Below are 26,638 nucleotides of genomic sequence, written 5' to 3' on the forward strand. Positions count from 1 at the left end.
CTACACATTAAACCATCCACTGACTTGGACTTAACAGGCTTCTCAGATGCAGATTGTGCCACAAGTGTGGACGATAGAAAATCCATGACAGGTCAATGTGTCTTCCTTGGTGAAACACTTGTTTCTTGGTCCTCAAGTAAAAGGTAGTTTCAAGATCTAGTACATAATCAGAATATAGAGCACTGGCTGACCTAGCTGCTGAAATAGCATGGACTCGTTCACTCCTCGATGAGCTAAAACTCCCTCTGCCAAGAAAACCAACACTGTGGTGTGATAACTTGAGTGCCAAGGCATTAGCTTCAAATCCAGTTATGCATGCTCGATCCAAACACATTGAAATTGATGTGCACTACATCCGAGACCAAGTGCTGCGAAATGAGATTGTTGTGGCCTATGTTCCATCAACTGATCAAATTGCTGACTGCCTCACTAAAGCATTAACTCGCACACGATTCAACCAACTCAAAGACAAACTTGGGGTGACTTCCTCACACATCAGTTTCAAGGGGGGAATTAGAGACAAGATCCCTTAATGTGTGGATCCAATAATTTACCTTGACACTGTCAATCAATATAATTAGTGTAATTACTGTCAGCATTATTTGTTGCCTTATTTGCTTGTAGCATCTTAATTCTAGCCTTAATCATAGGATCATGTATCTGCCAGTGTTTGCTATATATATATATATTGTACACTGTAATCACCAGAATATACAATAATATTATTCTTTACCTATCATTACATTTCCAACTAACATATCATAAATTGTTTCCAATAAACTCGCATTAACATTCTTACAATTACTTGTGCTATTAGATAAATTCAAATAAGATAATCCAAACAAATCCATAAGACATATCAGCACTTATGTTTTAAGTTGTTAGTGCTAATTAAGTTGTTTATCCAAAAATAGAAAAACATGACAAAGTTCTTGTCAAATTTTCAACAAGATCCACCAATGTTGGTTTTTTTACAAAAATAACTCAGTTTTTCAAAAAAAATCTCAAAATAACTCTATTTTTAAAAAAAAATCCCAAACTACCCCACTTTTAGAAGAAGGCGCCAATCCAATTGGCGACTCCTCTTAAAAATAGAGTGCATGCGTCAATTGGATTGGCTAGGGCATATGGTGCAGCCAATTCAATTGACGCCTATGTGTATTTTTCCAAAGGAGGCGCCCATGTGTATTTTTCCAAAGGAGGCGCCAATTGGATTGACACCTCAGTGTATTTTGCAATTTTTTTTGTTATAAATAGATGTGTTGTGTGAATCATTTTTCCACATCTTATTTCATCATTTGACAATCATGTTTGGTGTTCGTCGCCGCTATGGAAAGGTGATTTATGCGAGAGACAAACCTCAGATGTTGATGCTCTTCTGGAACATCACTACTTTCGATCAACTGAAGAGGGAGCTGGTTCGTTGTTTAGATGTGAAAATACCAAAAGGGAAAAAAATTATAAGTGTTGAGAGACTCAACAGTATCTTTGGTTGGGTGCGAATGAAAATTGATAAGGATGCTAGGGAAATGATGTTCGGACGAGATGACATCACTTTGATTGTTGTAATTAGTTAGACATATTTTGTTTTTAGTTTGCTTATGTTGTAGTGATGTTTGTTGTGAACCTCGTTATAACAAAAAGTTAATGATATATATAACAATTGAGGGTTACAAAAATCCAATGTTACAAAAAGATTATGACCCAGATGATGCTCCTAGATTGGGACAATTGTTCTTATTGTGTCCTGGTTGATGATAAATACTACATAGTCTTATCATTTTATCTGTCGTATCCATTTCTGTCCTGATACGTGTGCTGTTTAGCCGTCCTTTTTTCTTTCTACGCATATCGTCATTATGCCAAACTATGTCACCTTCATATGAAGGCCAGTATTCCTCCATTGGTAGCACCGAAAAGCTTTTATTATAGACATTCATGATAGTGATGGCCTTGTACACATCAGATAGATGGTTGTAAGCGTCCTGGTTAATATGGGCGCATACTGCAATGACATGGGAGCAAGGAATACGGAAGGCCTGGAATTTTCCACAGTCGCACCAACTTCTGTTAAGTTTGACAACATAGACTAAATTTGGTCTCTCCTCGTTGTGGTTCATTGTTTCCTGCACGCTGAAACTTTGCCTATGATGGTCAAAGACTATTACAGCGTGTGTGTTAGCCTTGATGCTCTCCTATTTCATGACTTTCATGCAACACTCACTGAATACTTGCCCAGACATTAACACCGCACTCCATCTTTCACCTCTGGTTGCAAACGTAGAAGCCAACCTATAATAGGTTGATCTGACCAAGGCAGTTATTGATATTTATAATGCCTTTGAATACGCCGTTCATGCATTCTACAAGGTTTATTGTCATGTGGCCCCATCGACAGCCTCCGTCAAATGCCCTTGTCCACTGCTCTACTGGTATGTTATTCAACCATCTTCCCGCATCTTCATTAGACAGTCTAATTTCATCACGGTAATATTGAAATGATGGTTGAGTTAGAGCATACCCAACATTCACCACCTTCTTGCGAAGGTTCTTATCTTTTATTACACGCATGAAGTTTTGTGCAATATGTCTAATGCAATAGACATGGGTAGAAGGAGGATCAAGCCATCCGTTGTCATGGTTATTGTAGGCATTCTCAATGGTAGCATGTCTATCAGAAATCAAACAGATATTGGCTTGTGGAGCCAGATTCATTCTGAGATGTCGAAGAAAGAAACTCCAACCACCAGCAGTCTCACCTTCAACTAGAGCAAAGGCAATGGGAAAGACATTGTTGTTGCCGTTTTGTGCAACCGCCATAAGCAAAGTACCCTTGTATTTGTAGTATAACCATGTTCCATCAATTTGAATAGTAGGTTTGCAGAATGCAAAACCTTTGATGCATGGGTCAAACGCCCAAAAGAGACGGTGAAAGATTCTATTACCAGTAACATAGGTTCCGTCTGGCGTCATTGCTGGCAATGTCTCCATAATTTCCACAGTTCCTGGGACATATGTTTCTAGTGCCCATAAAAACCGTGGCAATTCTTTGTATGAATCCTCCCAGTTGCCGAATACATGTTCAACAACCTTTGTCCTTGCAATCCATGCTTTCTTGTAAGATGGAGTATAATTATATATTATTCTGATATGAGATATAATTATACTCACCTTCACTGATGGGTATTTGTTAATAAGCGGCAGAATGTCTTGACATATCAATGCAACACTTAATTTACGGTGATCTTGTTCGACGTTAGTTGCAATGCAACTGTGAGGTGGGTCTATTGAAGCTATCTCCCAAGAGTCGCTTTTCTTTTTGTAGGATGCAACCAACTGAAACTTACAAAGAATGTTACGAGATTCGATGACATACCTTCTCGAATCTGTGCGTTTCATTGTAAAATCAGCAGAGTTGTTAATATGGAATTTTTTGATAGCTCTCACACATTCTTCTTTAGTGCGGAACATGTCTCCCACCTTTAACTCGCCTTCTGACCGTGGATCGGGTTATAGAAAACACTGTTGGATGTTTCATCGTCATGCATATCCATGTTTGTCATATGTTGAGGCAGATTATAGATATGACTAGGAGGTAATGGCGTTGGTTGAACATCATCTTCAATGTCGTTGTTCAACATATGATCGACCTGTATCTCGGTCTCCTCTTCTTCTTCATCAACGATGTTGACTTTTGCTTCTGCTTCTGGGTCGACGTCATCTAAGTATTGTGAATCAAATTCATCAAATTCATCCTGACTGGTTATTTGAGATTGCTGAGATGGTATACTTGGTTGAAGAGTAATATACAACTCAATACAATTGCAGCCAGAATGTTCATGACTAACAAACATGTATTTAACATCTTCATCATCCCTTACCTTAAGCGGGGAAAACTTGCATTGATTGTTCTAAAAAAATATTGGATTTTGATACGTTATCTTTAACACAGTACCAGATCATATGCAGGATTGAATTCATTTTTTCAATGCAAGAAATTTGCATTTCTCTTGATCGTAAGTCGAATGGTATCGGTGTTTCGAAAATAAAATCCGTATAACTCAGACTCGTATGTCTCACCATTGCAGTGAACATTGACACTATATTTCAGTGAAGATGACATTGTGATATTTCTGATGCAGATGAAAATTAATTTCTTGCTGTAGATGAATGTGCGTTGATTGTTGGATGTTGATAGTAAGACACTTAAATAGGTAAGTGATGTGTCTAACATGCAAGCTAGTCTGAAGTGATGTGTCAAACATGCAAGCGAGTCCGAAGTGATGTGTCCAGCATGCAAGAGATAGGAAAGCCACGTGTCAAACATGCAAGCTAGTCCAAAGTGATGCGTCCATCATACAAGAGAGAGGAAATCCACGTGTCACACATGCAAGTACTAGCTCCAAATGAATTGGCGCCTCCTTACAATCCTTGCACATGGGCGCCAATCCATTTGGCTACACCATGTCTTGCATGCATGCATACCTCGTAACCAAGCATGCAGAGATAGGCGTGTCATGCATGAGCCTATGGAGGCGACAATTTGAATGGCGATACCATTTAAAAAATGCACATGGGCGCCAATTCATTTGGCTACCACATGCAAACACATTTTTCTATGCTTCACACTTTTGCCTATAAATAGGAATGTACCTCTAACATTTCTTCCACACCATCACTCACTACTTCCTCTACAACATCAAATCTTTCATCTGCAACAACCTTTTTCATCTGCACCAACCTTTTTCATCTCCGACAAGATGTCTATCCTCACAATGGGCGAATCGCACAGAGGAACAGTTACAAATATATCAACTTATGTAAGTGTTGTATTCTTTTGTTATTTGTCTAGAGTACCATTTCAATAACATATCAACTTAGTAAAGTATTTTCTTGTTTCTTTTATAGGATTATTCAAGGTTCCGTACTCGGGTCCACGAATATGTCCACATGGACCCGATGATTCAACCGTATGTCGAACTCGCCGGTTTTGGACATATAAGAAAAATTATGTCTTGGTCGGTGGATAATAAATTCATTCTTGCGTTATGCGAAAGATGGCATCCCGAGATACACACATTCTGGTTTCCAACCGGTGAGTGTACCGTGACATTAGAAGACGTCTACATGATATTGGGACTGCCTATTGAAGGTAAAGCTGTAAATGGTAAAACCAACTATGCGAATTCAATTTGCATGGACCTCTTGGATACTGATTTGTTAGATGATAACTCAAGATGTCAAGGTATACTCCTTTCACACCTTACGTCATATTATAACAGTTTACATTTAGATGAGCATTCTACCGAAGAGGCTCGAATAATAAAAACTAGGTGTTACATTATGCTTTTAATTGGTTCTTTTTTATTTCCCGAAGGTAATGGTTCTAGTATGCATGTTATGTATTTACCTTTACTAAGACATGTAGATAGAATAGGAAGTTATAGTTGGGGATCCGCTTGTCTGGCCTATAGCTCTTTGTGTAAAAATTCACACAAAGATACATCTACCTTTTTTGGATGTGCTGTTTTGCTTCAAGCATGGGGTTGGTCAAGACTACCGTCCCTAGCGCCCGTCAACAACAACCCTTTTACATTTCTGTATGCACAAAAGTAAGTTGTTTAAAATGCTATATATTTACTTACTTTAACGATTATTATCTCTAACTAATATTTTTACCTTTATGGTGCAGATGGTCGGCACGTGGTATGAGTTATAACAGATGTCTTAGACACTGTATTACCCAGTATCACAATCTCTTGGATCACCTTCGTCCGACAGATGTATGGATAATAACCTCATTATTTCGTTATAATTTGTTAACTTCTTCTACCAAGTTTATAATCTAAGTTACTTTCACATTTCAGTTCATTTGGTGTCCATACCTAAATTTGGATCACAACCATGAAGTCAACGAAGAAGACGCAACCGTATGGACTGCATGCACACCGATCATAAGATTCATAACTGTGGAGATGCACAACAGTGATCGTGTGAAGTTGCAGTTCAATATGCTTCAACACATCCCGGATCCCCCCGGCAAACTAGGAGAATGGCATATGCGCAAAGTTAATGACCAATGGAAATTTAATCCATGGCAAAGCTTCGCCAGTTCTGAGTGTCGCAAAAGGAAGCACCGCCATGACCATGTCTTAACTGACGCAATGATTCCTAATGAAGAAAAACCAAGTCGTACTTATATGGCTTGGTACATATCAGTTGGTTTTGATTTTATCGCCGAGGATATGTACTTATACGACCCACACCAACAAACTTACACACCACATGCCTCAACATCTAACCCCCAACAACATTGTCAGACCGCCTACATATAACCCCCTATCTGTCAAACTTTCCGCTCCACAAACACACAAACATACAACCCTAACATGCCATACACCTAACGACAATATCAAGAGCATACCCCGTACCACCACCAACAAATAGACCATCAACCAGAGACTCAACATCGCTTCGCACCCAACACATCACCCTACCAAAGCCGCCTTAGCCAGACTATGGCAATACACTTTCGATGCATACTCAAGACTATACTGATTTGTCTGACTATCTTAACATGCCATCTCCTGCAGTTGGTAGTGATGTTCCTGGCCCCTCAGATGCTCAAACACCAGTGGTGAATCATCAATGCGGGTTAGGACCACGGGTTCGGGTAGCTAGGGGATGTGGGACCGGAGGTCGGTTAGGTGATCCCGGTCATCAACATTAGTATTTTTTGTGTAAACGAGAATTTATATTAATATGAATTGGTCCTATTTCGAAAATATGTATCACGTAGACTGCTTAACAAAAAATTGCAAAATACATTGAGGTGCCAATCCAATTGGCGCCTCCTTTGGAAAAATACACATGGGCGTCAATTGAATTGGCTGCACCATGTGCCATAGCCAATCCAATTGGCGTCTGCACTCTATTTTTAAGAGGAGTCGCCAATTGGATTGACGCCTCCTCCTAAAAGTGGGGTAGCTTGGGATTTTTTTAAAAAAATTGGGTTATTTTGGTAAAAAATTCACCAATGTCCTTGTCATAATTTATCAAGCAAAGAACATCATAAGATACCATAGAGAGAAGATATCATCAGAATATAAATATATATTTTCTAAATTTGTAAAAACTTACCAAATAGAGACTATTCAAGCACTTATAACACCCTTCAAGACCTTGAAAACCATTGACATGTTTGTCTTAAAACCATTGACATGTTTGTCACTACTCAAAACAATTGTTTGTACCAAAGAAGATAGATGTTTTGGCAACCAAACATAATGATAGACATGATATCAAATAGAATTTCAGAAATTGACAAGGCTGCAAATGAAAATGAAGTTTGTAAAAATAATATTTTACTTGATATTAAACTAACCAGTGTCTTAGTACAAAGGATGGGGACAACAAATACGAAAGACAAGATAAGCATAATTGATTTTACATGTTGATTGAAAGATAACCATATCCATTGAGTGAGTCAAAGTAAGCAGAGAGACAGGTTGAGTACTCGTAAATGTTTGAGCACGTTTTCTGAATTTTCCAGATAGAAGTTGGAAGTTAGAACGATGGTCGTGTAAAAGAAAATTTTAATTTGGTTATGTTTGATTGTTATTATGTGACTTATTTTCTGTTGATATATGCAGTTGCAGGCGAGTTACTTGAGGACAAACTATGATTCAAGTTTGGGATTGTGATGACAGTCCGTCATTGCATAAATTTAGTGGAAGAATAGAACCAAAACAAGTGAAAGATGAGCTAAAATGAAGAAGGAAGACCAATGAATGAGGAAAAAATAGATAAGTATGAAGAAATTAGACTTAGTGAAAAATTGGATGAAATAGAGAGCAAAACAGGCAACTTTCGGGAAAAATCACGCGCACCATCACGCGTGCGATTGTTAGCTGAGATTTTGATGCCAAGGTTAGATTAAGTATGATGGAAAAAATAAATATTTTTAGGATGTTTTGACTTAGAAAAGAAGTATTTTGGGAGATCTTAGTCGAAGAGGTCCTTTGTATAAGAGGGAAATACTGGTTTTAAGACTTAGAAATATTTCTGAGTTTAGACTGCAACTTCGACGGAAGCAATATTGAGGTTGCGTTCGACGAAAGGTTTTAAATTTTGAATAGGATGATAACTATATTTTGTCCTTATCCATTATCTAAAAGGAAACGTGTAAAGCTATGGCGAAGTGAAGGCATGCAAGCGAAACGTGTCATTTTCTGGAGAAAAGACCGTTGATAGCGGTTATTTTCGACTTAGTATAAATAAATGTCTTAGTGTATAGGATTTTAGTGTGTTCAATCATTGTACAAATACTCACAAATTACTCTAAGTATCTAAGTGTGTTTGAAAAACGAGTTCGTTGAGAATGTACGTATGAATCACCATATTTTTATTTCAATTGAAGTCATTTGCAGTTTATCAATTATTTTTTCTTATTGCAATTTACTTTGAAGTTCTTTATTTTAATTCCTTCATAAATTCTGCATTTTACTTTTGAACTTTAAACAACATTCTCAAATCACGGGCATTGTCGAAGTGTTCATAGACTTTCAAATATAAGTTAGCAAGAGCACATATCCTAGGGTTCACTGGTTGATCCTGTAAAGTAAACCATTTTTGGAGACCTGAGCTTGTTTACAAATTTTCACGGTAAACAAATTGGCACGTCCAGTGGGACGATGCTATTGTTAAAACATTTTTCTTTTTGAATATTTTTGTATAAGTTCTTCATTTTACTATCTCTCTAACTTCGTTGCATGAGAGTAAGAAGTCGTAAAATAGCCACAAACAACGAGGAAAGACTAAGGAGAGGATACGTAAGGAGGATGGTAAATCAAAATCCATAAAATAATCAAAATCCACCCAATAATAATGGATAACCACCCTCTTCATCTTCGACAGAGGGAACTACGGTTGCAGCGTCTGTATCTGAACCTGTACCATCTACGACAAGTACGACGCCTGTGTAGCCGATTGCCCAAAGTGGACCTATTTTGTCTTATGGATGGACACATGGTCTACTAGTGACCCCCCCCTCCAGTGGGGAATAACTTATTCAAGCCTTATATGTCTGGATTCTCAATGCCTTTAAATGGTCGCGAACAGCCTTATGGCATGCCAACTTCGATGATGGCAAGTTTGCACAATATAACATCAACGTTTACAGAACCAGTGGTGAACACGACTTCGCCACTACAAGGATCTAGTTCAACCATTAATAACATGATTAGAATGAGTCAACCCTTAGGGATGGGATTTCCTATCCACACGTATGATCTTACCAACAATTCTGCGGCAGTAATAAGGTAGCAGATGGACGAAAGCAACCATGAAATGGTCCAAATGTTGGCTAACCAAATGGGTACAATATTTAACCCTTTGATCCAAAACACTATCCAAACAAACCAACAGATGGCAGCGCAGATGACGCACATTGCTTATTTTTGTGGTATCCCACAACCTCCCTGACATCCCCAGAGGAAGTGGATGATAGAAAATCAGAGGATAACCCTTAAAGAAGACCCCACCATTAACCAATTCCAACAAAACCAAAGAAACGTACCCTAGGCGAACATGGTAAATCAGGGAGTAGGAGTTGAACCCTTAGGTCCTAAGCCACAAATCCCAAGGGAGAGACAACAAAGGGTAGTAATGGTGAATAGGAACAAAGATGTTATCGAAGTCATACATCATATTTGACGTGATGATATGGCGGTAGACAATAACCTGGCAGCCATGGTCGAAAGAATCATGGCGCGAAATGGGGTGAATGTTGACCTTCATATGCCAAATTACACATCACCATTGTATAAATATATTCTGCAATCAGAATTACCCCCTAGGTGGAAAGTCCCCAAGTTTACTAAGTTTTCTGGGGACACTAATGAGTCCACTGTCGAACACGTTGCGAGGTACCTAATTGAAGCAGGGGAAATTGCTAATAACGAGAACCTAAGGATTAACTACTTCCCAAGTTCCCTTACAAAGAATTCCTTTACGTGGTTCACCATGTTGCCAGCAAATTCAATCCATGATTGGACTCGACTGGAAAGATTGTTCCATGAACAATTCCAGATAGGACAGTCGAAGATCAATTTGAAGGAATTGGCCAGTGTTAAACAAAAATTCTCTGAACCAATAGATGATTATTTGAATAGATTCTGTTTGCTTAAGGTCAGATGTTTTACACAAGTTCCTGAGCATGAATTGGTCGAAATAGCCGTTGGTGGCCTTGATTATTCCATTAGGAAGAAACTAGATATCCAATATCTAAGGGACATGGTCCAATTGGCTGACAGAGTTCGACAGGTATAACGCCTGAAGGATGAAAAGGCTAGAGCAAATAAGAAAAACATGAGGGAAATAATAGACTATGTTGAATTGGATGAAGATGATCCAGAAACGTATAGTGGTCCTTTAAATTTCGAAGAAAGCGAAGTTGACCTCGCTGAACTAAAGCAAGGACTGCCTTATTCCTAAAAAGTCCTGGCGCCTTCGAATGCGAAAAAGCCAGTCGAACCAGAAAAGAGTGATATTTTCCCTAAGAAAACATACACCTTCGACGTCACCAAGTGTGACGAGATTTTTGATTTATTAGTTAAATATGGCTAGACGATACTGCCTCCTGGTGCTAAAATACCTCATATATAACAAAGAAAAAAGAGGGGGGTTTTGTAAATATCATAATTTTTTGGGCCATAAAAATTTGCAATGTTTTCTTTTTAGGGATCTTGTGAAGAAGACTATCAGAGACGAAAGGCTCAAGTTTGGAGACAAGTCAAAGTCTCAAATGAGGATTGATTCAGATCCTCTCCAGGTGGCAGGCACCTACTTGACTGAACCATATTTTGTTTATATGGTGGAAGTGTCTGAGGGTTGCGCCAAGAAAGTTGTAATGGTCGAAGCTACTGAAGGTTTCAACCAAGGAGTCAACTAAGGATTCAACAAGGGAACCACTGAGGGTTCCATTTAGGGAGTCAATTAAGGCTTCGACAAGGGAACCACTAAGGGTTCCATTCAAGGAGTCACTGAAGGCTTCAACAAGCGGATCATTGAGGGTTTCAGTCAAATGATCACAACAAATGAAACTACTGAAGGTTTCAGACAGATTAACAACATAACTAAGGCCACTGAAGGCCTTAGAGTCAAGTTACATGATTTAGACATCACTAGGGGTGCCAGCTTAGTGGTTAACATGGTCGAAGCGACCCAAGAGACTACAATGGAGGTGGACGAACAAAGCCTCAGGCAAGAGGAGTATGTCAAAGTAGCTTATCCCAAGCAAGATGAAAACTTGGTCAAATTCTTCATCGATACCAGAGAAATAAATTCAAGGTGATGTTGTGCCCAAGGTGCAACTCATATTTTGATAGAAAGGCAGCAGAAAACGTCGAGGGGGTTTGACTAGCCAAAATAGGAGAAAATGGAGAGACACTAACAACCTCTTTGCCTTCGGCATGGGGGGAGTACCCAGGAAGAAAGAGCAAGGAAGACCAGGACCCCATGGCAACAAACCAGCCACCTTCAAGCCTACAGATGATGCCCCTAAAGGTAAGTGGGTGAATCCTATCGAAAGAGGGGAGCAAGGCCATAAGAAGTGGCAAAACTTTGAAGTAGAGAGGGGTTCCTTACTGGCATACCGTAAGGAATTCCAAACCTCAAAATAGTTAGCCTATCGCTCTGAAAACTCCAAGGAAAAAACCATATGTCAAGGTCTCAATGAAGGAGACAACAAAGGAGAAGAAAGGCTGAGCGAGAGGCTGGAGAAAAAGCAAAGGTCGAATCAAGTAGTAATGTACCCCTTAAACAAGACAAGAACAAAGTTAAGAAGCCTGTCGAAAGGAAGCTCTTTTCCTCTCAAAAGGAGGAATCTGGAGAGAAGCCTGACCAAGCAGTAGTAGAAGATGATATGCTGACAGATGATTTCGACATAGATTCAGAGCCATCATTGGATATCACATGTAATATGGTGTTTTTGTTGGCTAGGGAATACGACCAAGTTATGGAGATAGAGGAACCTGAGGATGCAACTGATTTGGAAATGGCCAGGCATAAGCCAGTTTTCTATTACATAATGAACAATGGATGCGTGGAAGAGAAAAATGCCTTTTTTGAGAGGTCCGACAAAGGAATGAAGAACCACTTAAATCCTCTGCTTATTAAGGGCAAAATGGAAAATGTTTGAGTGAATAAGATCTTAGTAGATGGTGGAGTGGTTGTGAATTTGATGTTGTATTACATGTTGAAAAGAATAGGGAAAATGATATTAACACTAAACCCTATAATATGGTTCTATCGAACTATGAGGGAAAAATTGGTACTACAATAGGGGTAATCCAAGTGGACCTCACAGTTGGAACCATCACAAGGCCAACCATGTTTATGGTCATAACGTCAAAAGCCAACTATAATCTTCTTTGGGGTCGAGAATGGATCCATGGTATTGGTGCAGTCCCTTATTCACTACATCAACGAATTTCAATATGGAAAAATGATGGAATAATGGAGAATATTGAGCCGGGCCAAAGTTATTACATGGCGGAAGTCAACTAAGTGGATAAAAGGCACTTTGACAAACACCTGTCACACATTGCCCCATGTAATCCTGCAAGGTTCGACTTTACGCCCACTGACAACGCGTTCTGTTCCCTTTACCTACACTCAATCTATGGGTTCCAATGGGATAAGGAGGTAGTAAGTGAGGAAGATTTGAGATTTTGAGGAACATAAGAAATCTTACCAAATGGCTAGGGAAATGAATTTGATGACGATGTCTGAGTCAAAGACATTGGAAAAGATTTCGTCTTATATAGTCAAAAACAAATTAAATACGACCTTAGAGGCTGAAGTCAAATACACGGTTGTCGAAACCATGAGATATGAAGCGCACTTAGAAGGTCCTGGTAAGGACTTCAAGCCAGAAACACCTGATAAAGTTCAAGATGAAGTGCAAGGCCAGAGGCTCGTCGCCATTTATGATGACGAGCCTTTGGGTTTCGAAAAGGATCCATTGGAAAATGACATAAAAATGCTAGCACAAGATCCTTTAAAAGAGATCGACTTGGGAGAGGGGGCAACCAAAAGACCAACATACATAAGTTCCAACATTATCCTTGAACTCAAGGTCGAAGTAATCCAGTTGTTGGAAGAGTACAATGACTGCTTCGCCTGGGATTACAATGATATGTCGAGTTTAAGCAGGGACCTGGTCGAACTAAAGTTGCCCATAAAGCCTAGGAAGAAGCCAATCAAGTAGACTCCAAAATGTTTCGCACCTGAAGTTCTGTCGAAAATCAAGGAAGAGGTCGAAAGGCTTCTCAAATGTGAATTCATTCATACGACCAGGTATGTCGAATGGATTGCTAACATTGTACAAATCATTAAGAAAAATGGAACTTTGAGGGTTTTCATTTGACTTCAGATATTTGAAGGTTGCAACCCCAAAGGATGAATATCCAATGCCCGTAGCAGAAATGCTTGTTGACTTCGCTGCAGAGTACGAATATCTTAGTAAGCTCGAAGAATATTCTAGGTATAACCATATTTTCATTACTGACGAATATGTGCCAAAAACAACATTTTGATGTCCTAGAGCCTTAGGCACCTACGAATGGGTGGTGATGCCTTTTGGCCCAAAAAATACAGGGGCAACTTATCAAAGAGAAATGAACTCTATATTTCATGACTTTATTGAAACTTTCATGCAAATTTATATTGATGACATTGTGGTTAAGTCTGTTTCGGGAAGAAGTCATATAGACCATCTTCAACAATCGAAAGAATGAGGAAACAAGGTCTAAAGATGAATCCTCTTAAATGTGATTTTTGTGGGTAGGTTGTGAATTTTCTAGGCTTTTTGGTCCATAAGAAATGAATCAAAATTAACCAAAATAAGACCATGGCCATCATGGAAGCAAAAGCACCATCAATGAAGAAGGAACTGCAGTCGCTGCTAGGAAAGATCAACTTTCTAAGGAGGTTTATCTCAAACTTAAGTGGCAAGACTCAAGCCTTCTCACCTCTACTTCAACTCAAGAAGGAAGGTTTTGAATGGGGGCAAGTGCAACAAGAGGATTTTGACAAGATTAAAGACTACCTTGTTCATCCTCCAATTATAACGCCTCCTTGTAGGAATAGAAGTATGAGATTGTACATATCTGCATCTGATATGACTTTAGGGAGCATGTTGGCTCAAGAGGATGAAAATGGCGTTGAAAGAGCCACTTACTACCTTAGTAGAGTCTTAAATGATGTAGAAACTAGATATAGTACAGTCAAAAAGTTATGTCTATGTCTATTGTTGATTCTAAGTGTTGGCAGCAATTTTGGTAAAACAAAGAGTGTTCACAAGATGTCATGTGTGATGTCTTAACATGAGATATCCTATGTACCTGCTGGAGTTAAAGAACATGTGCAAGCAGGATTGTTTCAGAATGCCACATACAATGACAAGGCTTCTGATATTGGTTGTACCTGCTGGAGCTTATATGGAAGACATGTTCATGCAGGATTGTTTCAGATGACATACACAATGTCATGGTATCTGATATGGTTGTACCTGCTATAAAAGGAAATTGGATTATGCAGGATTTTTCTAGGATGTCAGACCCGATGTCATGACATCCTGTACACAGAACATTCAGTATGAATGTCTGGTGTTTTGTGATTGCACAAGTATTGGCAATCATTGGTTGATTGAAGATATGGCTACCTGGCGCATTCAATCAGGGATTTCAACCCGATTTGATTATTTTACAAAGAGATCTATACAGCTGTTATAAAAAGATTTGATTGGAAAATATATTTAGGGTTTTCAAGATATCCAAGCCCAGCAGATTGCTTCTATAAAAAGGGGCTTAGAAAACCTGTTTGAACACACAACCAAGACTGAGCGAAATTTAGAGAGAGAGCTAGGGTTTGTGTCTGTAGGTCATTCAAGTCATCCATTGATGATTGAATTGGACTGATTTGTCTTCTTGATCAAAGTTGTGAAGCAAGATCAAGAGTGTGTCTTCTTGATTGAAACTGTGAAGTAAAATCAAGAGTTTTGTAATTGAAAACTATTTTCTTTTCACAAGGATTGTTGTTTAAAATCACGGGTGTGTGATTGTAAGGGAAGTGAGTGGGTTCTCATATCTAAGAGTGCTTAGGTAGAAGTTGCACGGGTAGAGATTAGGTGAGAAAGACTGTAACTTATTGAAGTGTACGGATAGTCTTTGAAATAATTCTATTATAGTGAATTTCCTTCCTAGCTTGGTAGCCCCCAGACGTAGGTGAGTTGCACCGAACTGGGTTAACAATTGCTTGTGTGATTTGCTTTACAAATCTGTTTATATTTCCATTGTGTATTAACAGATATTAATGTCGTAACATCACCTTCGACATCTTATATCTGATACCAGAATTTCAATTGGTATCAGAGAAGACATCCTGCTCTGGCTCTGGGTGAGATCTAGGGAGAACACTTTCTGGTACAATGGAGATGGATGGATGATTTGTTCATAGGCCACCAATTTTGGATGGTTCTAACTATGACTATTGGTAACCAAGAATGGTAGCCTTTTTAAAATCCCTTGATAACAAGGCGTGGAAAGCTGTCTTGACAGGCTGGGTGCATCCTGTTGTTACTAAAGAAGGAGAAGCCACTACTGAGAAAAAGCCTGAAGAACAATGGTCCAAGGAGGAGGATGACCTAACCCTTGGGAATTCTAAAGCTTTGAATGCCATCTTCAATGGAGTGGACAAGAACATCTTCAGATTGGTAAACAATTGTGAAATAGCTAAAGATGCTTGGGACATTCTCAAGACCACTCATGAAGGCACATCCAGGGTAAAGATGTCTAGACTACATCTACTCACCTCCAAGTTTGAAAACTTAAGGATGAAAGAAGAAGAGAATATTCATGAATTTCACATGAGTATCCTTGAAATTGCTAATGCCTCAGGAGTCCTGGGAGAAAAGATGACAGATGAAAAACTGGTAAGAAAAATTCTCAGGTCACTCCCCAAGAGATTTGCTATGAAGGTAACTGCAATAGAAGAATCTCAAGACATCTCCAACATGAGGGTAGATGAGCTAATTGGTTCCCTCTAAACCTTTGAGTTAGGGTTAAATGATGGTGTTGAAAGGAAAACAAAGAGCATTGCCTTCATGTCAAACACAGAAGAGGATAAGAGTCAGGAGGGTGATGAAGATCTTGTCAATGAAGTAGCTATGTTGGGAAGGCAGTTCAATAAACTGTTGAAAAAGATGGATGTAAGATCAAAGGCAAATGTTAAGAACATCTCATCTGACATCAGTAAATCCAACAATGCTGGAAGAAGAGCAAGAGCAGATGAGAAGCTCAAAGAAGGAAAAGAGGTTCAGTGCTATGAATGTGATGGGTATGGACACATCAGGACTGAATGTGGTACCTATCTCAAGAAGCAGAAGATGAGTCTTGCTGCCACCTGGTCAGATGAGAGTGATACAGAGGAGGCTGCAAATCTTGTGACTGCTTTGACAGGAAGATGGGAATATGATGAAGACTCAAGTGATGGTGAAGTAACCTTTGAGGAATTGGCCTCTACCTACAGAGAGTTGTGTCAGAAAAGTGTAGAGCTGAACAAGCAGTCTTTAAACCAGAAGAAAGACATAACTCAACTTGAGAATGAGAAGGTAGAATACTTGGAAACCATCTCCAAATTGAAAACAGAAGATGTGGCTCTAAAGGTCAAGCTAGATGAAGATCAACAAGTTGAGAGCCAGAAGATAGTTCAACTAGAGAAAGAAAAAGCAGAACAAGAGGAAACCATCTTCAAGCTAAAAACTGAAGTTGTGCTCTTAAACTCAAAACTAGAAGAGACAACCAAGTATGTAAGAATGTTGAACAATGGATCTGACTCCTTAGACAAGATTCTTCAAACTGGACAAATCACAGGAGTCAAATCTGGAATAGGGTACCATAAAACTAAGGCTAAAAGTAGTTACACTGGCTGCAAACCTAAAGCTAAACCCAAATGCAGCAATAGTAAGAGCAGTTCTAAGATGTCACATCATATGTCACATCATCAGAAGAAAGAACAGCAGAAAGACAAACACCAAAGATGGAGATGTCATTACTGTGAGAAATTTGGACACTCAAGGCCCTTCTGCTATAAGTTGTATGGTTACCCTACCCCCTTTCATCAACATCATCAGAAGAGAAAACAGCAGAATGGCAAACACCAAAGATGGAGATGTCAATACTATAGGAAATCTGGACACTCTAGGTCTTCCTGTTATAAGCTGTATGGTTATCCTAGCCATGTTCATCAACAGACTCACTATCAACCCAGACCCACACATTACAGGCCTATCAACAAGAAGCAATGGGTTCCTAAGACTAATGTTACAAGTCTAATGGCTCACAAAGAAGAGTGGTATTTTGATAGTGGATGCTCTAGACACATGACTGAGAACTCAGACTTAATAACTGATCTTCACCCTCATGACTTAAGCTATGTAACCTTTGGTGATGGAGCTAAAGGTGAAATAAAGGGGATAGGCCAGCTTGAGTGTCATGGAGCTCCTAAACTTGACAATATTCTACTGGTTAAGGGCTTGACTTCAAATTTAATAAGCATCAGTCAGCTAGGGGATCAAGGTCTGAATATCATCTTCACTAAAACTGAATGTCTGATTGTGAACAAAGACAGTGTAGTAATTATGAAAGGAATCAGGATCAACAACAACTGCTACATTTGGAGCTCTCAAATGGATAACCCCTCTAAGATGAGTATAGTTGCAAGAAGAATCGTCAAGGGAAAGGAAAAGTGTCAGATAAGGATGCTAAGACCTAACCTCAAGGAAGAAAAGGTCATGATGGCCCAAACACCTGAACATATGACTGGTGGTATGAAGTCTGAAGCTGGAACAGAGACACAAGGGACTATTGAGATAAATAAAATATCAGTTGAAAGCAACAATGCCCAACCAGGGTGGATGAAATTACTGATAATTGTCTACAATGTCACATTCGATGCTATGACATTGTATTATGACAACCTGTATGCCACATCTATGTCCAAAGATCATATTCAGCACAACTGGACCAAGTACATTATTTGCTTTCATTACTCATGTAGAAAATATGTGGAAAACAAACTCATAGTTCTACAACATGAAATACAACTAACCAACAGGACTGCAAAGGATTTGTATGATGTCCAACTGAAAGATGAAAAGGGAAAATTAGGGGCTTGGCTTCTTGAGAAAATATGGCAATTAATGTGGAGTGGAAAAGGCAAGAAAAATATTGTCTGCCCAATGAAAAGAAAAAGCCACATTAATAATGAATCATCTCCTAGTATTGGAAATAGCATCCATTTCATTAGCACGCCCTGCCTGAATACAATTTTTTCTATCTTCATCATTCTACTCAGAGAACCTCTGCTAGGGCAAAGAAACTCTTCTCAGAAGTTCAACAACATGTCTCAACATCCATCAACATCCAGCTCAAAACCCTTTCATATAAGAACTTCCTCCATGGAAATTTTAGATGAAGATCTGATGGACGTAACCCCTCTGCGCATGATACCTGGTGACGTTTCAGGCTCCCTTTCCATGGCCGAAGCTAAGCAAGGTAGCACTCCAGAAAAATCTCCTGATAAAAAGGACATGCACTCTACTGATCGCATCATAAGAAACCTAGTTACTGAGATACTGAATGAAGAGCATGGAGTCAAGGACATTTTTACCCCTTTATCCAGAAGGGACCCCTCTCCTGAGGAGGAAACCCAAGCTGAAAAAGATGATGACTCATCTAAAACAGAGAAGGAAGTAGCTGCTGAGGGACTATGTTCTCTTAGAAAAAACTTACCTAGCATGTCCCCTAATACTGCTCAGGACATTGAGGAAGAAAGGTCTGAGGAAGAAGATGACATGTTGGTCAATCTTGTGAAAACAAGTGTAGCAAAAAGACTGAGAAAAAGGAAGAGTATTGCTGAGATAAGAACTGACAGGAAAGAGAAAAGGGTTGCCGGTATAGGTCCCTCCAAAGTTTGGAGTAAAGTAGAGGTCAGGAAAAAGAAAGAAAGTGAGAGTTCTGAATCTGATGAGAATGTCGAAGACGATGTCCCAGACATCTCCTTTGACAAAAGAAAGACTGTAAAGAAGTCTTCCAATAGAATTTCTACTGAGCACTTAGACAAATGGAGGTTTGTCACTCAGAGAAGGGTTGCAGTTGAAAGAGAATTGGGGAAAGAAACTGTTGAAGTGAAGGAAGTAATGGAGTTAATCAAGGCAGTTGGTCTTATGAAAACTGTGACTGCTCTGCCTCAATGCTATGAGGGGCTAGTCAAAGAATTCATTGTAAACATTCCTGAGGAAAGTTATGAGGTCTGCAAAGTGGTTGTTAGGGGTAAGTGTGTAAAACTTTCACCAACCATCATCAACAGATTCCTAGGGAGAGGAACAAATGGAGGGGTAGATCTAGAGACCACAGATAATGAGATCTGTAGGATGATCATAGCTGGCCAGGTTAAGGAATGACCTAGTAGGAAACACCTATCAGCTAGTAAACTAACTGTCAAGTATGCCATCTTACACAAGATTGGTTCAGCAAATTGGGTACCTACTAATCACATATCTACCATCTCCATTGCTCTTGGGAGGATCATTCATGCCATTGGAACTAAGATGAATTATGACTTTGGAAAGTTTGTGTTTGATCAAACCATCAGGCATGCCTCCACCAATGTTGTAAAGTTGCCCATTGCATTCCCATCTATCATCTGTGGCATCATCCTGAGTCAACAACCAGGAATCCTGAGTACAAGTGGCATTCCAAGTAGGAGAAAATCCCCTCTGTCCATTCATTACAAGCTGTTTGAGGGAAGTCATGTCAATGATGTCATGACATCTACAAGAAGGGAACCTGCATCTCAAGGGAACCTAATTGACCAACTAAGAGAAACCTGCAGGGAATTGGAGAATGGTATAAATGTGGCCAAAGCAAGAAAAGAAGCCTTGGAAGCTCTTATTTATAGCCTGGAAAAGGAGGAGATAGAAAAAGCTGGTAAGGACTCAGAGGCAAAAGCACAGTCCTGTACCAACTCTGAAAGCTCTGATGGCTCTGAAGATGAAGAAGAAGGCGAAGATGATACTTCTTCCACTGATTGATGGTTCCTCCTCTTGTTTGTTAAAGAATGAAGACGGTAAAGCTGGTGGGTCTGATGTTCTGGGAGATGTTCTGCTGCTGCTGCAATATGGAGTTATTTGTTTTTATATTTTGTGGCAGTCCTCTTGATTCCTGTTATGTAATATTTAGGGCTCTTAATGAGTTCCTTGGATTTGTTCATTATTCTAGCTATCACAGCTGTGTTTAATGTTGTTGTGTACTTCCTGAATATTCTGTTTTAACATGCTTTCTCTGCTAGGCTAATAGACATTTATTTTGTCTGATTGGTCACCTTTGGTCAATTTTGACTAAAAAGGGGGAGAAGTGCTTGATATGGAAGTTGGATGTGGCTGAACAGAAGTACAACTATTATTGAAAGAGGTGCACAGGTGCTGATGTTGAAGCAGATGTCAGTATGACATTCTGGCTGGTACAGGTGCTGGAGTTACAGTAGCTGTTATATTTGATGCATGCACAGATTTAGGGGGAGGAGAAGTACCCTTGTGCATGTGTGTATTACTAGTAGCCATAGCTAGTAATTGTTTTGCTTCTGCTGCTGATTAGACTTCTGTTATGTTGTTTAACTGCTGATAGTTTGCCTTGTGAACAAAAAGGACAAATATATGTTTTAGCCAAAATTTGCCAAAGAGGGAGTTTGTTGATTCTAAGTGTTGACAACAGTTTTGGTAAAACAAAGAGTGTTCACAAGATGTCATGTGTGATGTCTTAACATGAGATATCCTATGTACCTGCTGGAGTTAAAGAACATGTGCAAGCAGGATTGTTTCAGAATGCCACATACAATGACAAGGCTTCTGATATTGGTTGTACCTGCTGGAGCTTATATGGAAGACATGTTCATGCAGGATTGTTTCAGATGACATACACAATGTCATGGTATCTGATATGGTTGTACCTGCTATAAAAGGAAATTGGATTATGCAGGATTTTTTTAGGATGTCATACCCGATGTCATGACATCTTGTACACAGAATATTCAGTATGAATGTCTGGTGTTTTGTGATTGCACAAGTATTGGCCATCATTGGTTGATTGAAGATATGGCTAGCTGGCGCATTCAATCAAGGATTTCAACCAGATTTGATTATTTTCCAAAGAGATCTATACAGCTGTTATAAAAAGATTTGATTGGAAAATATATTTAGGGTTTTCAAGATATCCAAGCCCAGCAGATTGCTTCTATAAAAAGGGGCTTAGAAAACCTGTTTGAACACACAACCAAGACTGAGCGAAATTTAGAGAGAGAGCTAGGGTTTGTGTCTGTAGGTCATTCAAGTCATCCATTGATGATTGAATTGGACTGATTTATCTTCTTGATCAAAGCTGTGAAGCAAGATCAAGAGTGTGTCTTCTTGATTGAAACTGTGAAGTAAAATCAAGAGTTTGTAATTGAAAAGTATTTTCTTTTCACAAGGATTGTTGTTTAAAATCACGGGTGTGTAATTGTAAGGGAAGTGAGTGGGTTCTCATATCTAAGAGTGCTTAGGTAGAAGTTGCACGGGTAGAGATTAGGTGAGAAAGACTGTAACTTGTTGAAGTGTACGGATAGTCTTTGAACTAATTCTATTATAGTGAATTTCCTTCCTGGCTTGGTAGCCCCCAGATGTAGGTGAGTTGCACCGAACTAGGTTAACAAGTGCTTGTGTGATTTGCTTTACAATTCTGTTTATATTTCCATTGTGTATTAACAGATATTAGTGTCGTAACATCACCTTCGACTTCTTATATCAGATACCAGAATTTCATCTATATCTATCATGTACAAAATTGAAGCATTATATAAAGACATTTGATGTTTATGTTTCGTCTCACTTCGACATTATTAAACATATGTGTCGCAACGCGAAAAACAACCGGAGGGGAAAATACAAAGCCGCCACCGACGATATTCATCCTATGACGGAAAGGGAGCGCATGACTAACCTCAGAAAGGGAAAGGAACGGTCTTACGACCAGAGATTACAAGGTACGGGAGTCGGTTACGCAAGGGAAAGGATTAGCACCCCCTCACGTCCGCCGTACTCGACGGGATCCACGCTCGAAAGATAGCTCAAAGAAAAGGAAAGGGTTGCTAGTAAACTGCTCAAAGAAACTGCACAAACTGGAATAATAAACAGGTGGGGGAGAGAAAGAAGACGGAGGAAGTGGACTCGGCAGGATGTTGCATCTTGGGCCTACATAGTTTGTCAGAAACAAACATCAGAGTCAAGGTAGTTCGGGGAAAGGAGACATGCTCGCTAAGACATCGCATCCTATACCTACGTATCTTCTCTATCTAGAGGAGAATCAGAGCACTCGTAGCTCGGCTAACGCACGCTGAAACAGGACACCAAAAGGGGACGCTGAGACGTCAAAAGAAACACCCAAAAGGAAACAGAATGTCAATACATGGACTTACACCCGACTCCCAACAATAACAAACGCTAACCAACGAACACCAAAGAAAAAGGTTATCAGAACGAACCCCAACAAAGTAACCAAATATCCAGAATAAATTCCCGATATGTATAACCAGTCACCACAAATGAACCCCAAAGATGAACCCCAATATGAACCCCAAGTAATAATGGAAAAAATCCCCCAAGTCAATATAGGCGAACCCCGAACGGATAACAGGTAAGCAAAGTGAACCCCAACTAGTGAACCCCGAATAATAACAGAAGAAATCCCCCAAGGTATGAACATACAACACCCACACACGCTGAACAAACGAGTACTCACACCAAAGAAAACAAATGCTAGAAACAAAGGCACATAACGGTAAACACAAGTTGAGGATAAGGGTGAACAAACTGGGACTCAACAATGTAAGAGGGAAAGAGGAAACGACACAAATATAAAAGAAAACAACTAAAGGGTGAACACACACGAAAACAAAGAAAAGGGTGCCCGGAGAGATTGCTCTCAACCTCCTGCCTACGTATCTCATCTGGTATGAGAATCAGGGCAACGTAGTTCCCCTCACCAGGGGTAAAACACTCTCCTAACCAGAGACCGGGGAAACAACAAACTAATAGGGAGGCTAAGACTCGAGCCTAATAGTTGTCATGCAATCAATATCCCTAAGTTGAGATCTCTAACAAGAACTTAACTCATCCTGGAAGCGAGTCAACTCAAGTCTAAACCCTACATACGTTCAACTTCCTCAGAAGTTAATCGTACGACTCCTACAGAAATGGAGATGAGAAGAGGAAAGCAAATAAACACACCAACACAAGTAAACAAACATCACACACTATATCCATACAAGAGGCTCAAACAATGGGTGGGCTTTAGTCAAGAGGGAGTGCTCAACCTCGACAAACAAGCCAAACTGTAAAGGGTAATCTGTAGCTCTTAACCACTAACATTGAACGTCAGGGTGAAGTTGATCAAAGTTTAAATGAGGATGAGACCTCATGCTCTTAACCCTGGCCAGGGTGAGCTCATGACACAGAAAGCGGGGGGATCCAGAAAGTGGGATCCTTTTCCACTTGACAGACTCTGGACAAAAGATCTGGGGCACATGTTCAGAAGCATCATCACGTAGTGCGAGCATAAAGAACGACACACTGAATAACGGGGAATCGGTTACAGATCCCTACCTTCCGTCAATTGCCTCTTCCATTGGAGGTCTTATCAAATATAACACATGCCTCTTCTTGGAGGTCTTTTGGCATAATTTTAAACAAACACAAACAGAGCCTCTGAAGGAGGACTTGCCAGCAAAATGCCTGCCAAAAAGGTGACAGGACTCCAGACTACATGAAGTAAGAAGCTAACTACCTGAGTGGTGTGTCAACCACAATCCAATGCTCAAGTAAGAGCTAAAGCAAGTAAGCAACTAAGGTACCTGTACAAAGACTAAACAGTTAGTACTTCAGTCATAAAACCAGAAGACAAGCAGTGAAACCCTCTAACAATTACACAATTCAATGCATAAGTGCCCTAACACTCGAATGAGCTCATGAGCTCACCACATCAATTAAAACCCTACAAAACAAAAATAGGTCAGAACTCAATGCATTTTGTATCTCACAAGGTGAGAACAAACCCAATCATCAATGATGAGTATTCAAACCTGAAACAAGAGACAAAGTTAGTTTATGTACATCCAATCAACACAACAAAGCATAAACAAACAATGGCATGAGATGAATGGAATCAAGATCACCCCAAGTTAGAAGTAGGGTCCTTCAAATGACCACCCAATAATCCATACTCCAATGATCCAAAATCAACCATAAACCCCTTGAAAACTCAAGTAGAACAAGCTTGCACTCAAAACTTGCTCACAATGGCTTCATACCTCTTCAAACACTTCTTAAAGCCTCCAAAAGATATGAGAACCCCAAACAAACTCCAACCAATGATCACAAGCCCCAAACAGAACTATATGAACCCCTAAACATCAACCACCAAGGCCAAAGATCCACCATACTTCAAATACCATTCAATTACTTCAAAAGCTCCAAAATAGGCTTAAATCACTTCAACAAGTCACCATAAGCCTCAAATCATTCCAAAGTTCACAATTCAGTAGGATCATGCTTCTAAAATCATCTCTAATGAGTCACAAATCCAACTTAGAAGCCCATCAATTCATCTCATACCAATAAGAACCTCCATCCCCTCAATACCTTATAAGTCTCCTTGAGAATTCACTTGTGTTCCCAACCTTCAAATAAGCACCAGATAATGTATGACTTGAATGAATGCGCCAATCCAATGACTCAAGACTCACAAATCAGGTATCAAGCCAATGCAAAAGAGGCAAGGGCTCACACCACAAAGAAGACCCCAAATCAAGTCAAAGAATGGACCAAGAGCAAACCCTAAAATTGGGTCAAAACCCTAGTACAAAGACAAGATTCAAAACCTAACCAAATGACCAATTCAGGACCCACCCTATTGCACATCACATATTCAAACACTCCCTCCAATGTCCTCAAAAAGACCAACATCAAATCCATGATCAAGTATCTCAACTTGCCTATGCAATGTAATGACCAAAAATATGCACAAAATGAACTTCCAACTTAGAAAATTCATATCAAATCAGAAATGCATGCAATGACTTTGGGATTTTTTGTATAAGTTCCTTATGCCATGAATGTTCAATATGCAAAAGATTAAGTCCAGAATGATGCAAATGCTATGTGAACAAAAATGCACCAATACAATGTCAAAAATGTGACACAAATTGTCACATTTTTCTCTATGTGTCAAAAATGATGATAACATGTGAGAAAAAATCCAAACCAGTGACCAATAATTCATGTCATGTATGAATGTCATGTATGCAAAGGAGTGGATCAAAAGGTTCAAAATTGAGGATTTCACAATACATTGAATGCACTAGGTCAATTTGGCACAATATTGATTCAAAAATTCCCACCTAAAGATCCAGACTTCAAAAATTCTTGATCTTAACACCATAAAAAAGTAGACACAAATACAAAAATATCAAAAAAAATTGGGACTCAATTGGACAATGTTTGGATTTTTTATAAATTAAACAAAATGACCAAAATAATTGCAATATAAAATAGAAAAAGGAGGGAAACGAATTATTTGAATTAAATCAGGAAAAACATAGACCACTGGATCTGGCGTGTATCTGAGATCAATGGTCCACATTCAAACTAGTGAAATGCACCGTTTCACTAATTGAGTCACCCACCCCAGTCAGCATTCAACGCCTGCGTGTACTTAGTCAAACAAATTTCATCCAATCAACCTTCCACGCATTGAACCACATGGCGCACACTCAGCAAAACCCTAGTTATAACACAGACGCCGGAGCTCCGCTCCGGTCGTCTTCCCCGGCGAGTTCTCGGTGGCTCCCACGGTGGCGCCACCCTAAAATTTTCCAAATATTCATCAGACCAGTGTCATTCCACTCAGATTTCCACGCTGATTCCAAAAATCATACTAGATTCTCCTAATTCTTCCTAGGTTTTGCAATTCGAAGAGGAGAAGTTTTCAGATCCAAACTTCCAGTCACAATGAAATCCTTAATATTCACTCAATCTCAATTCTAACCACATATTCATGACCTACGCAGCAAGATCTTCTATTCTATAACCTAAAAACAGCAAAAAAAAGAGTGAAAATGGAGTTTGAAATCCACTCAAGAGCAACCAAGGGTCAGGATTTGAAGGTTGTTTTGCTTGCATCTTAAGCAAAGAATGAATAGTGAAGATTTGCTTAATTTTGAACATGTGTGAAACAAGGAACATACACGCCTCTTCCATGCATGGCAAGGGCTCATTTTTACTCAAATATGGTCTATGAAGAAGGCTGAAGTGAATCCTTGCCTTGGTTCTTTGTGAATCTTGATTTGTAGCATGATATCATCCTTAGAACAAATGTGAAATAATGTGACTTTTAACCATGATTCCTTGAGGCTTAGATTGCAAAATTGAGTCAAATCATGTCATTTTGAGATGCCTTGAACATGAGGAGCACTTTGCAAAAAGAAT

General features: G+C 39.3%; 2 protein-coding genes across 2 annotated transcripts; both read left to right on the plus strand.

Moving 5' to 3' along the window:
- The first annotated feature begins 4,700 nt into the window (after positions 1 to 4,700).
- On the plus strand, positions 4,701 to 5,625 carry LOC127078659 (protein MAINTENANCE OF MERISTEMS-like). Its single transcript, XM_051019093.1, has 3 exons — positions 4,701 to 4,820; positions 4,909 to 5,281; positions 5,618 to 5,625. The coding sequence occupies exons 1-3, from the start codon at positions 4,761 to 4,763 to the stop codon at positions 5,623 to 5,625; spliced, it is 441 nt and encodes a 146-aa protein (XP_050875050.1). The 5' UTR covers positions 4,701 to 4,760.
- A 72-nt stretch (positions 5,626 to 5,697) lies between these two features.
- Positions 5,698 to 6,622, plus strand: LOC127088032 (protein MAIN-LIKE 2-like). The gene is made up of 2 exons (XM_051028944.1): positions 5,698 to 5,783; positions 5,868 to 6,622. The coding sequence occupies exons 1-2, from the start codon at positions 5,709 to 5,711 to the stop codon at positions 6,333 to 6,335; spliced, it is 543 nt and encodes a 180-aa protein (XP_050884901.1). The 5' UTR covers positions 5,698 to 5,708; the 3' UTR covers positions 6,336 to 6,622.
- The last annotated feature ends 20,016 nt before the right edge of the window (positions 6,623 to 26,638 follow it).

The sequence above is a fragment of the Lathyrus oleraceus genome, chromosome 5, assembly GCF_024323335.1.
Source record: "Lathyrus oleraceus cultivar Zhongwan6 chromosome 5, CAAS_Psat_ZW6_1.0, whole genome shotgun sequence".
NCBI classification, from domain to species: Eukaryota; Viridiplantae; Streptophyta; class Magnoliopsida; order Fabales; family Fabaceae; genus Lathyrus; species Lathyrus oleraceus.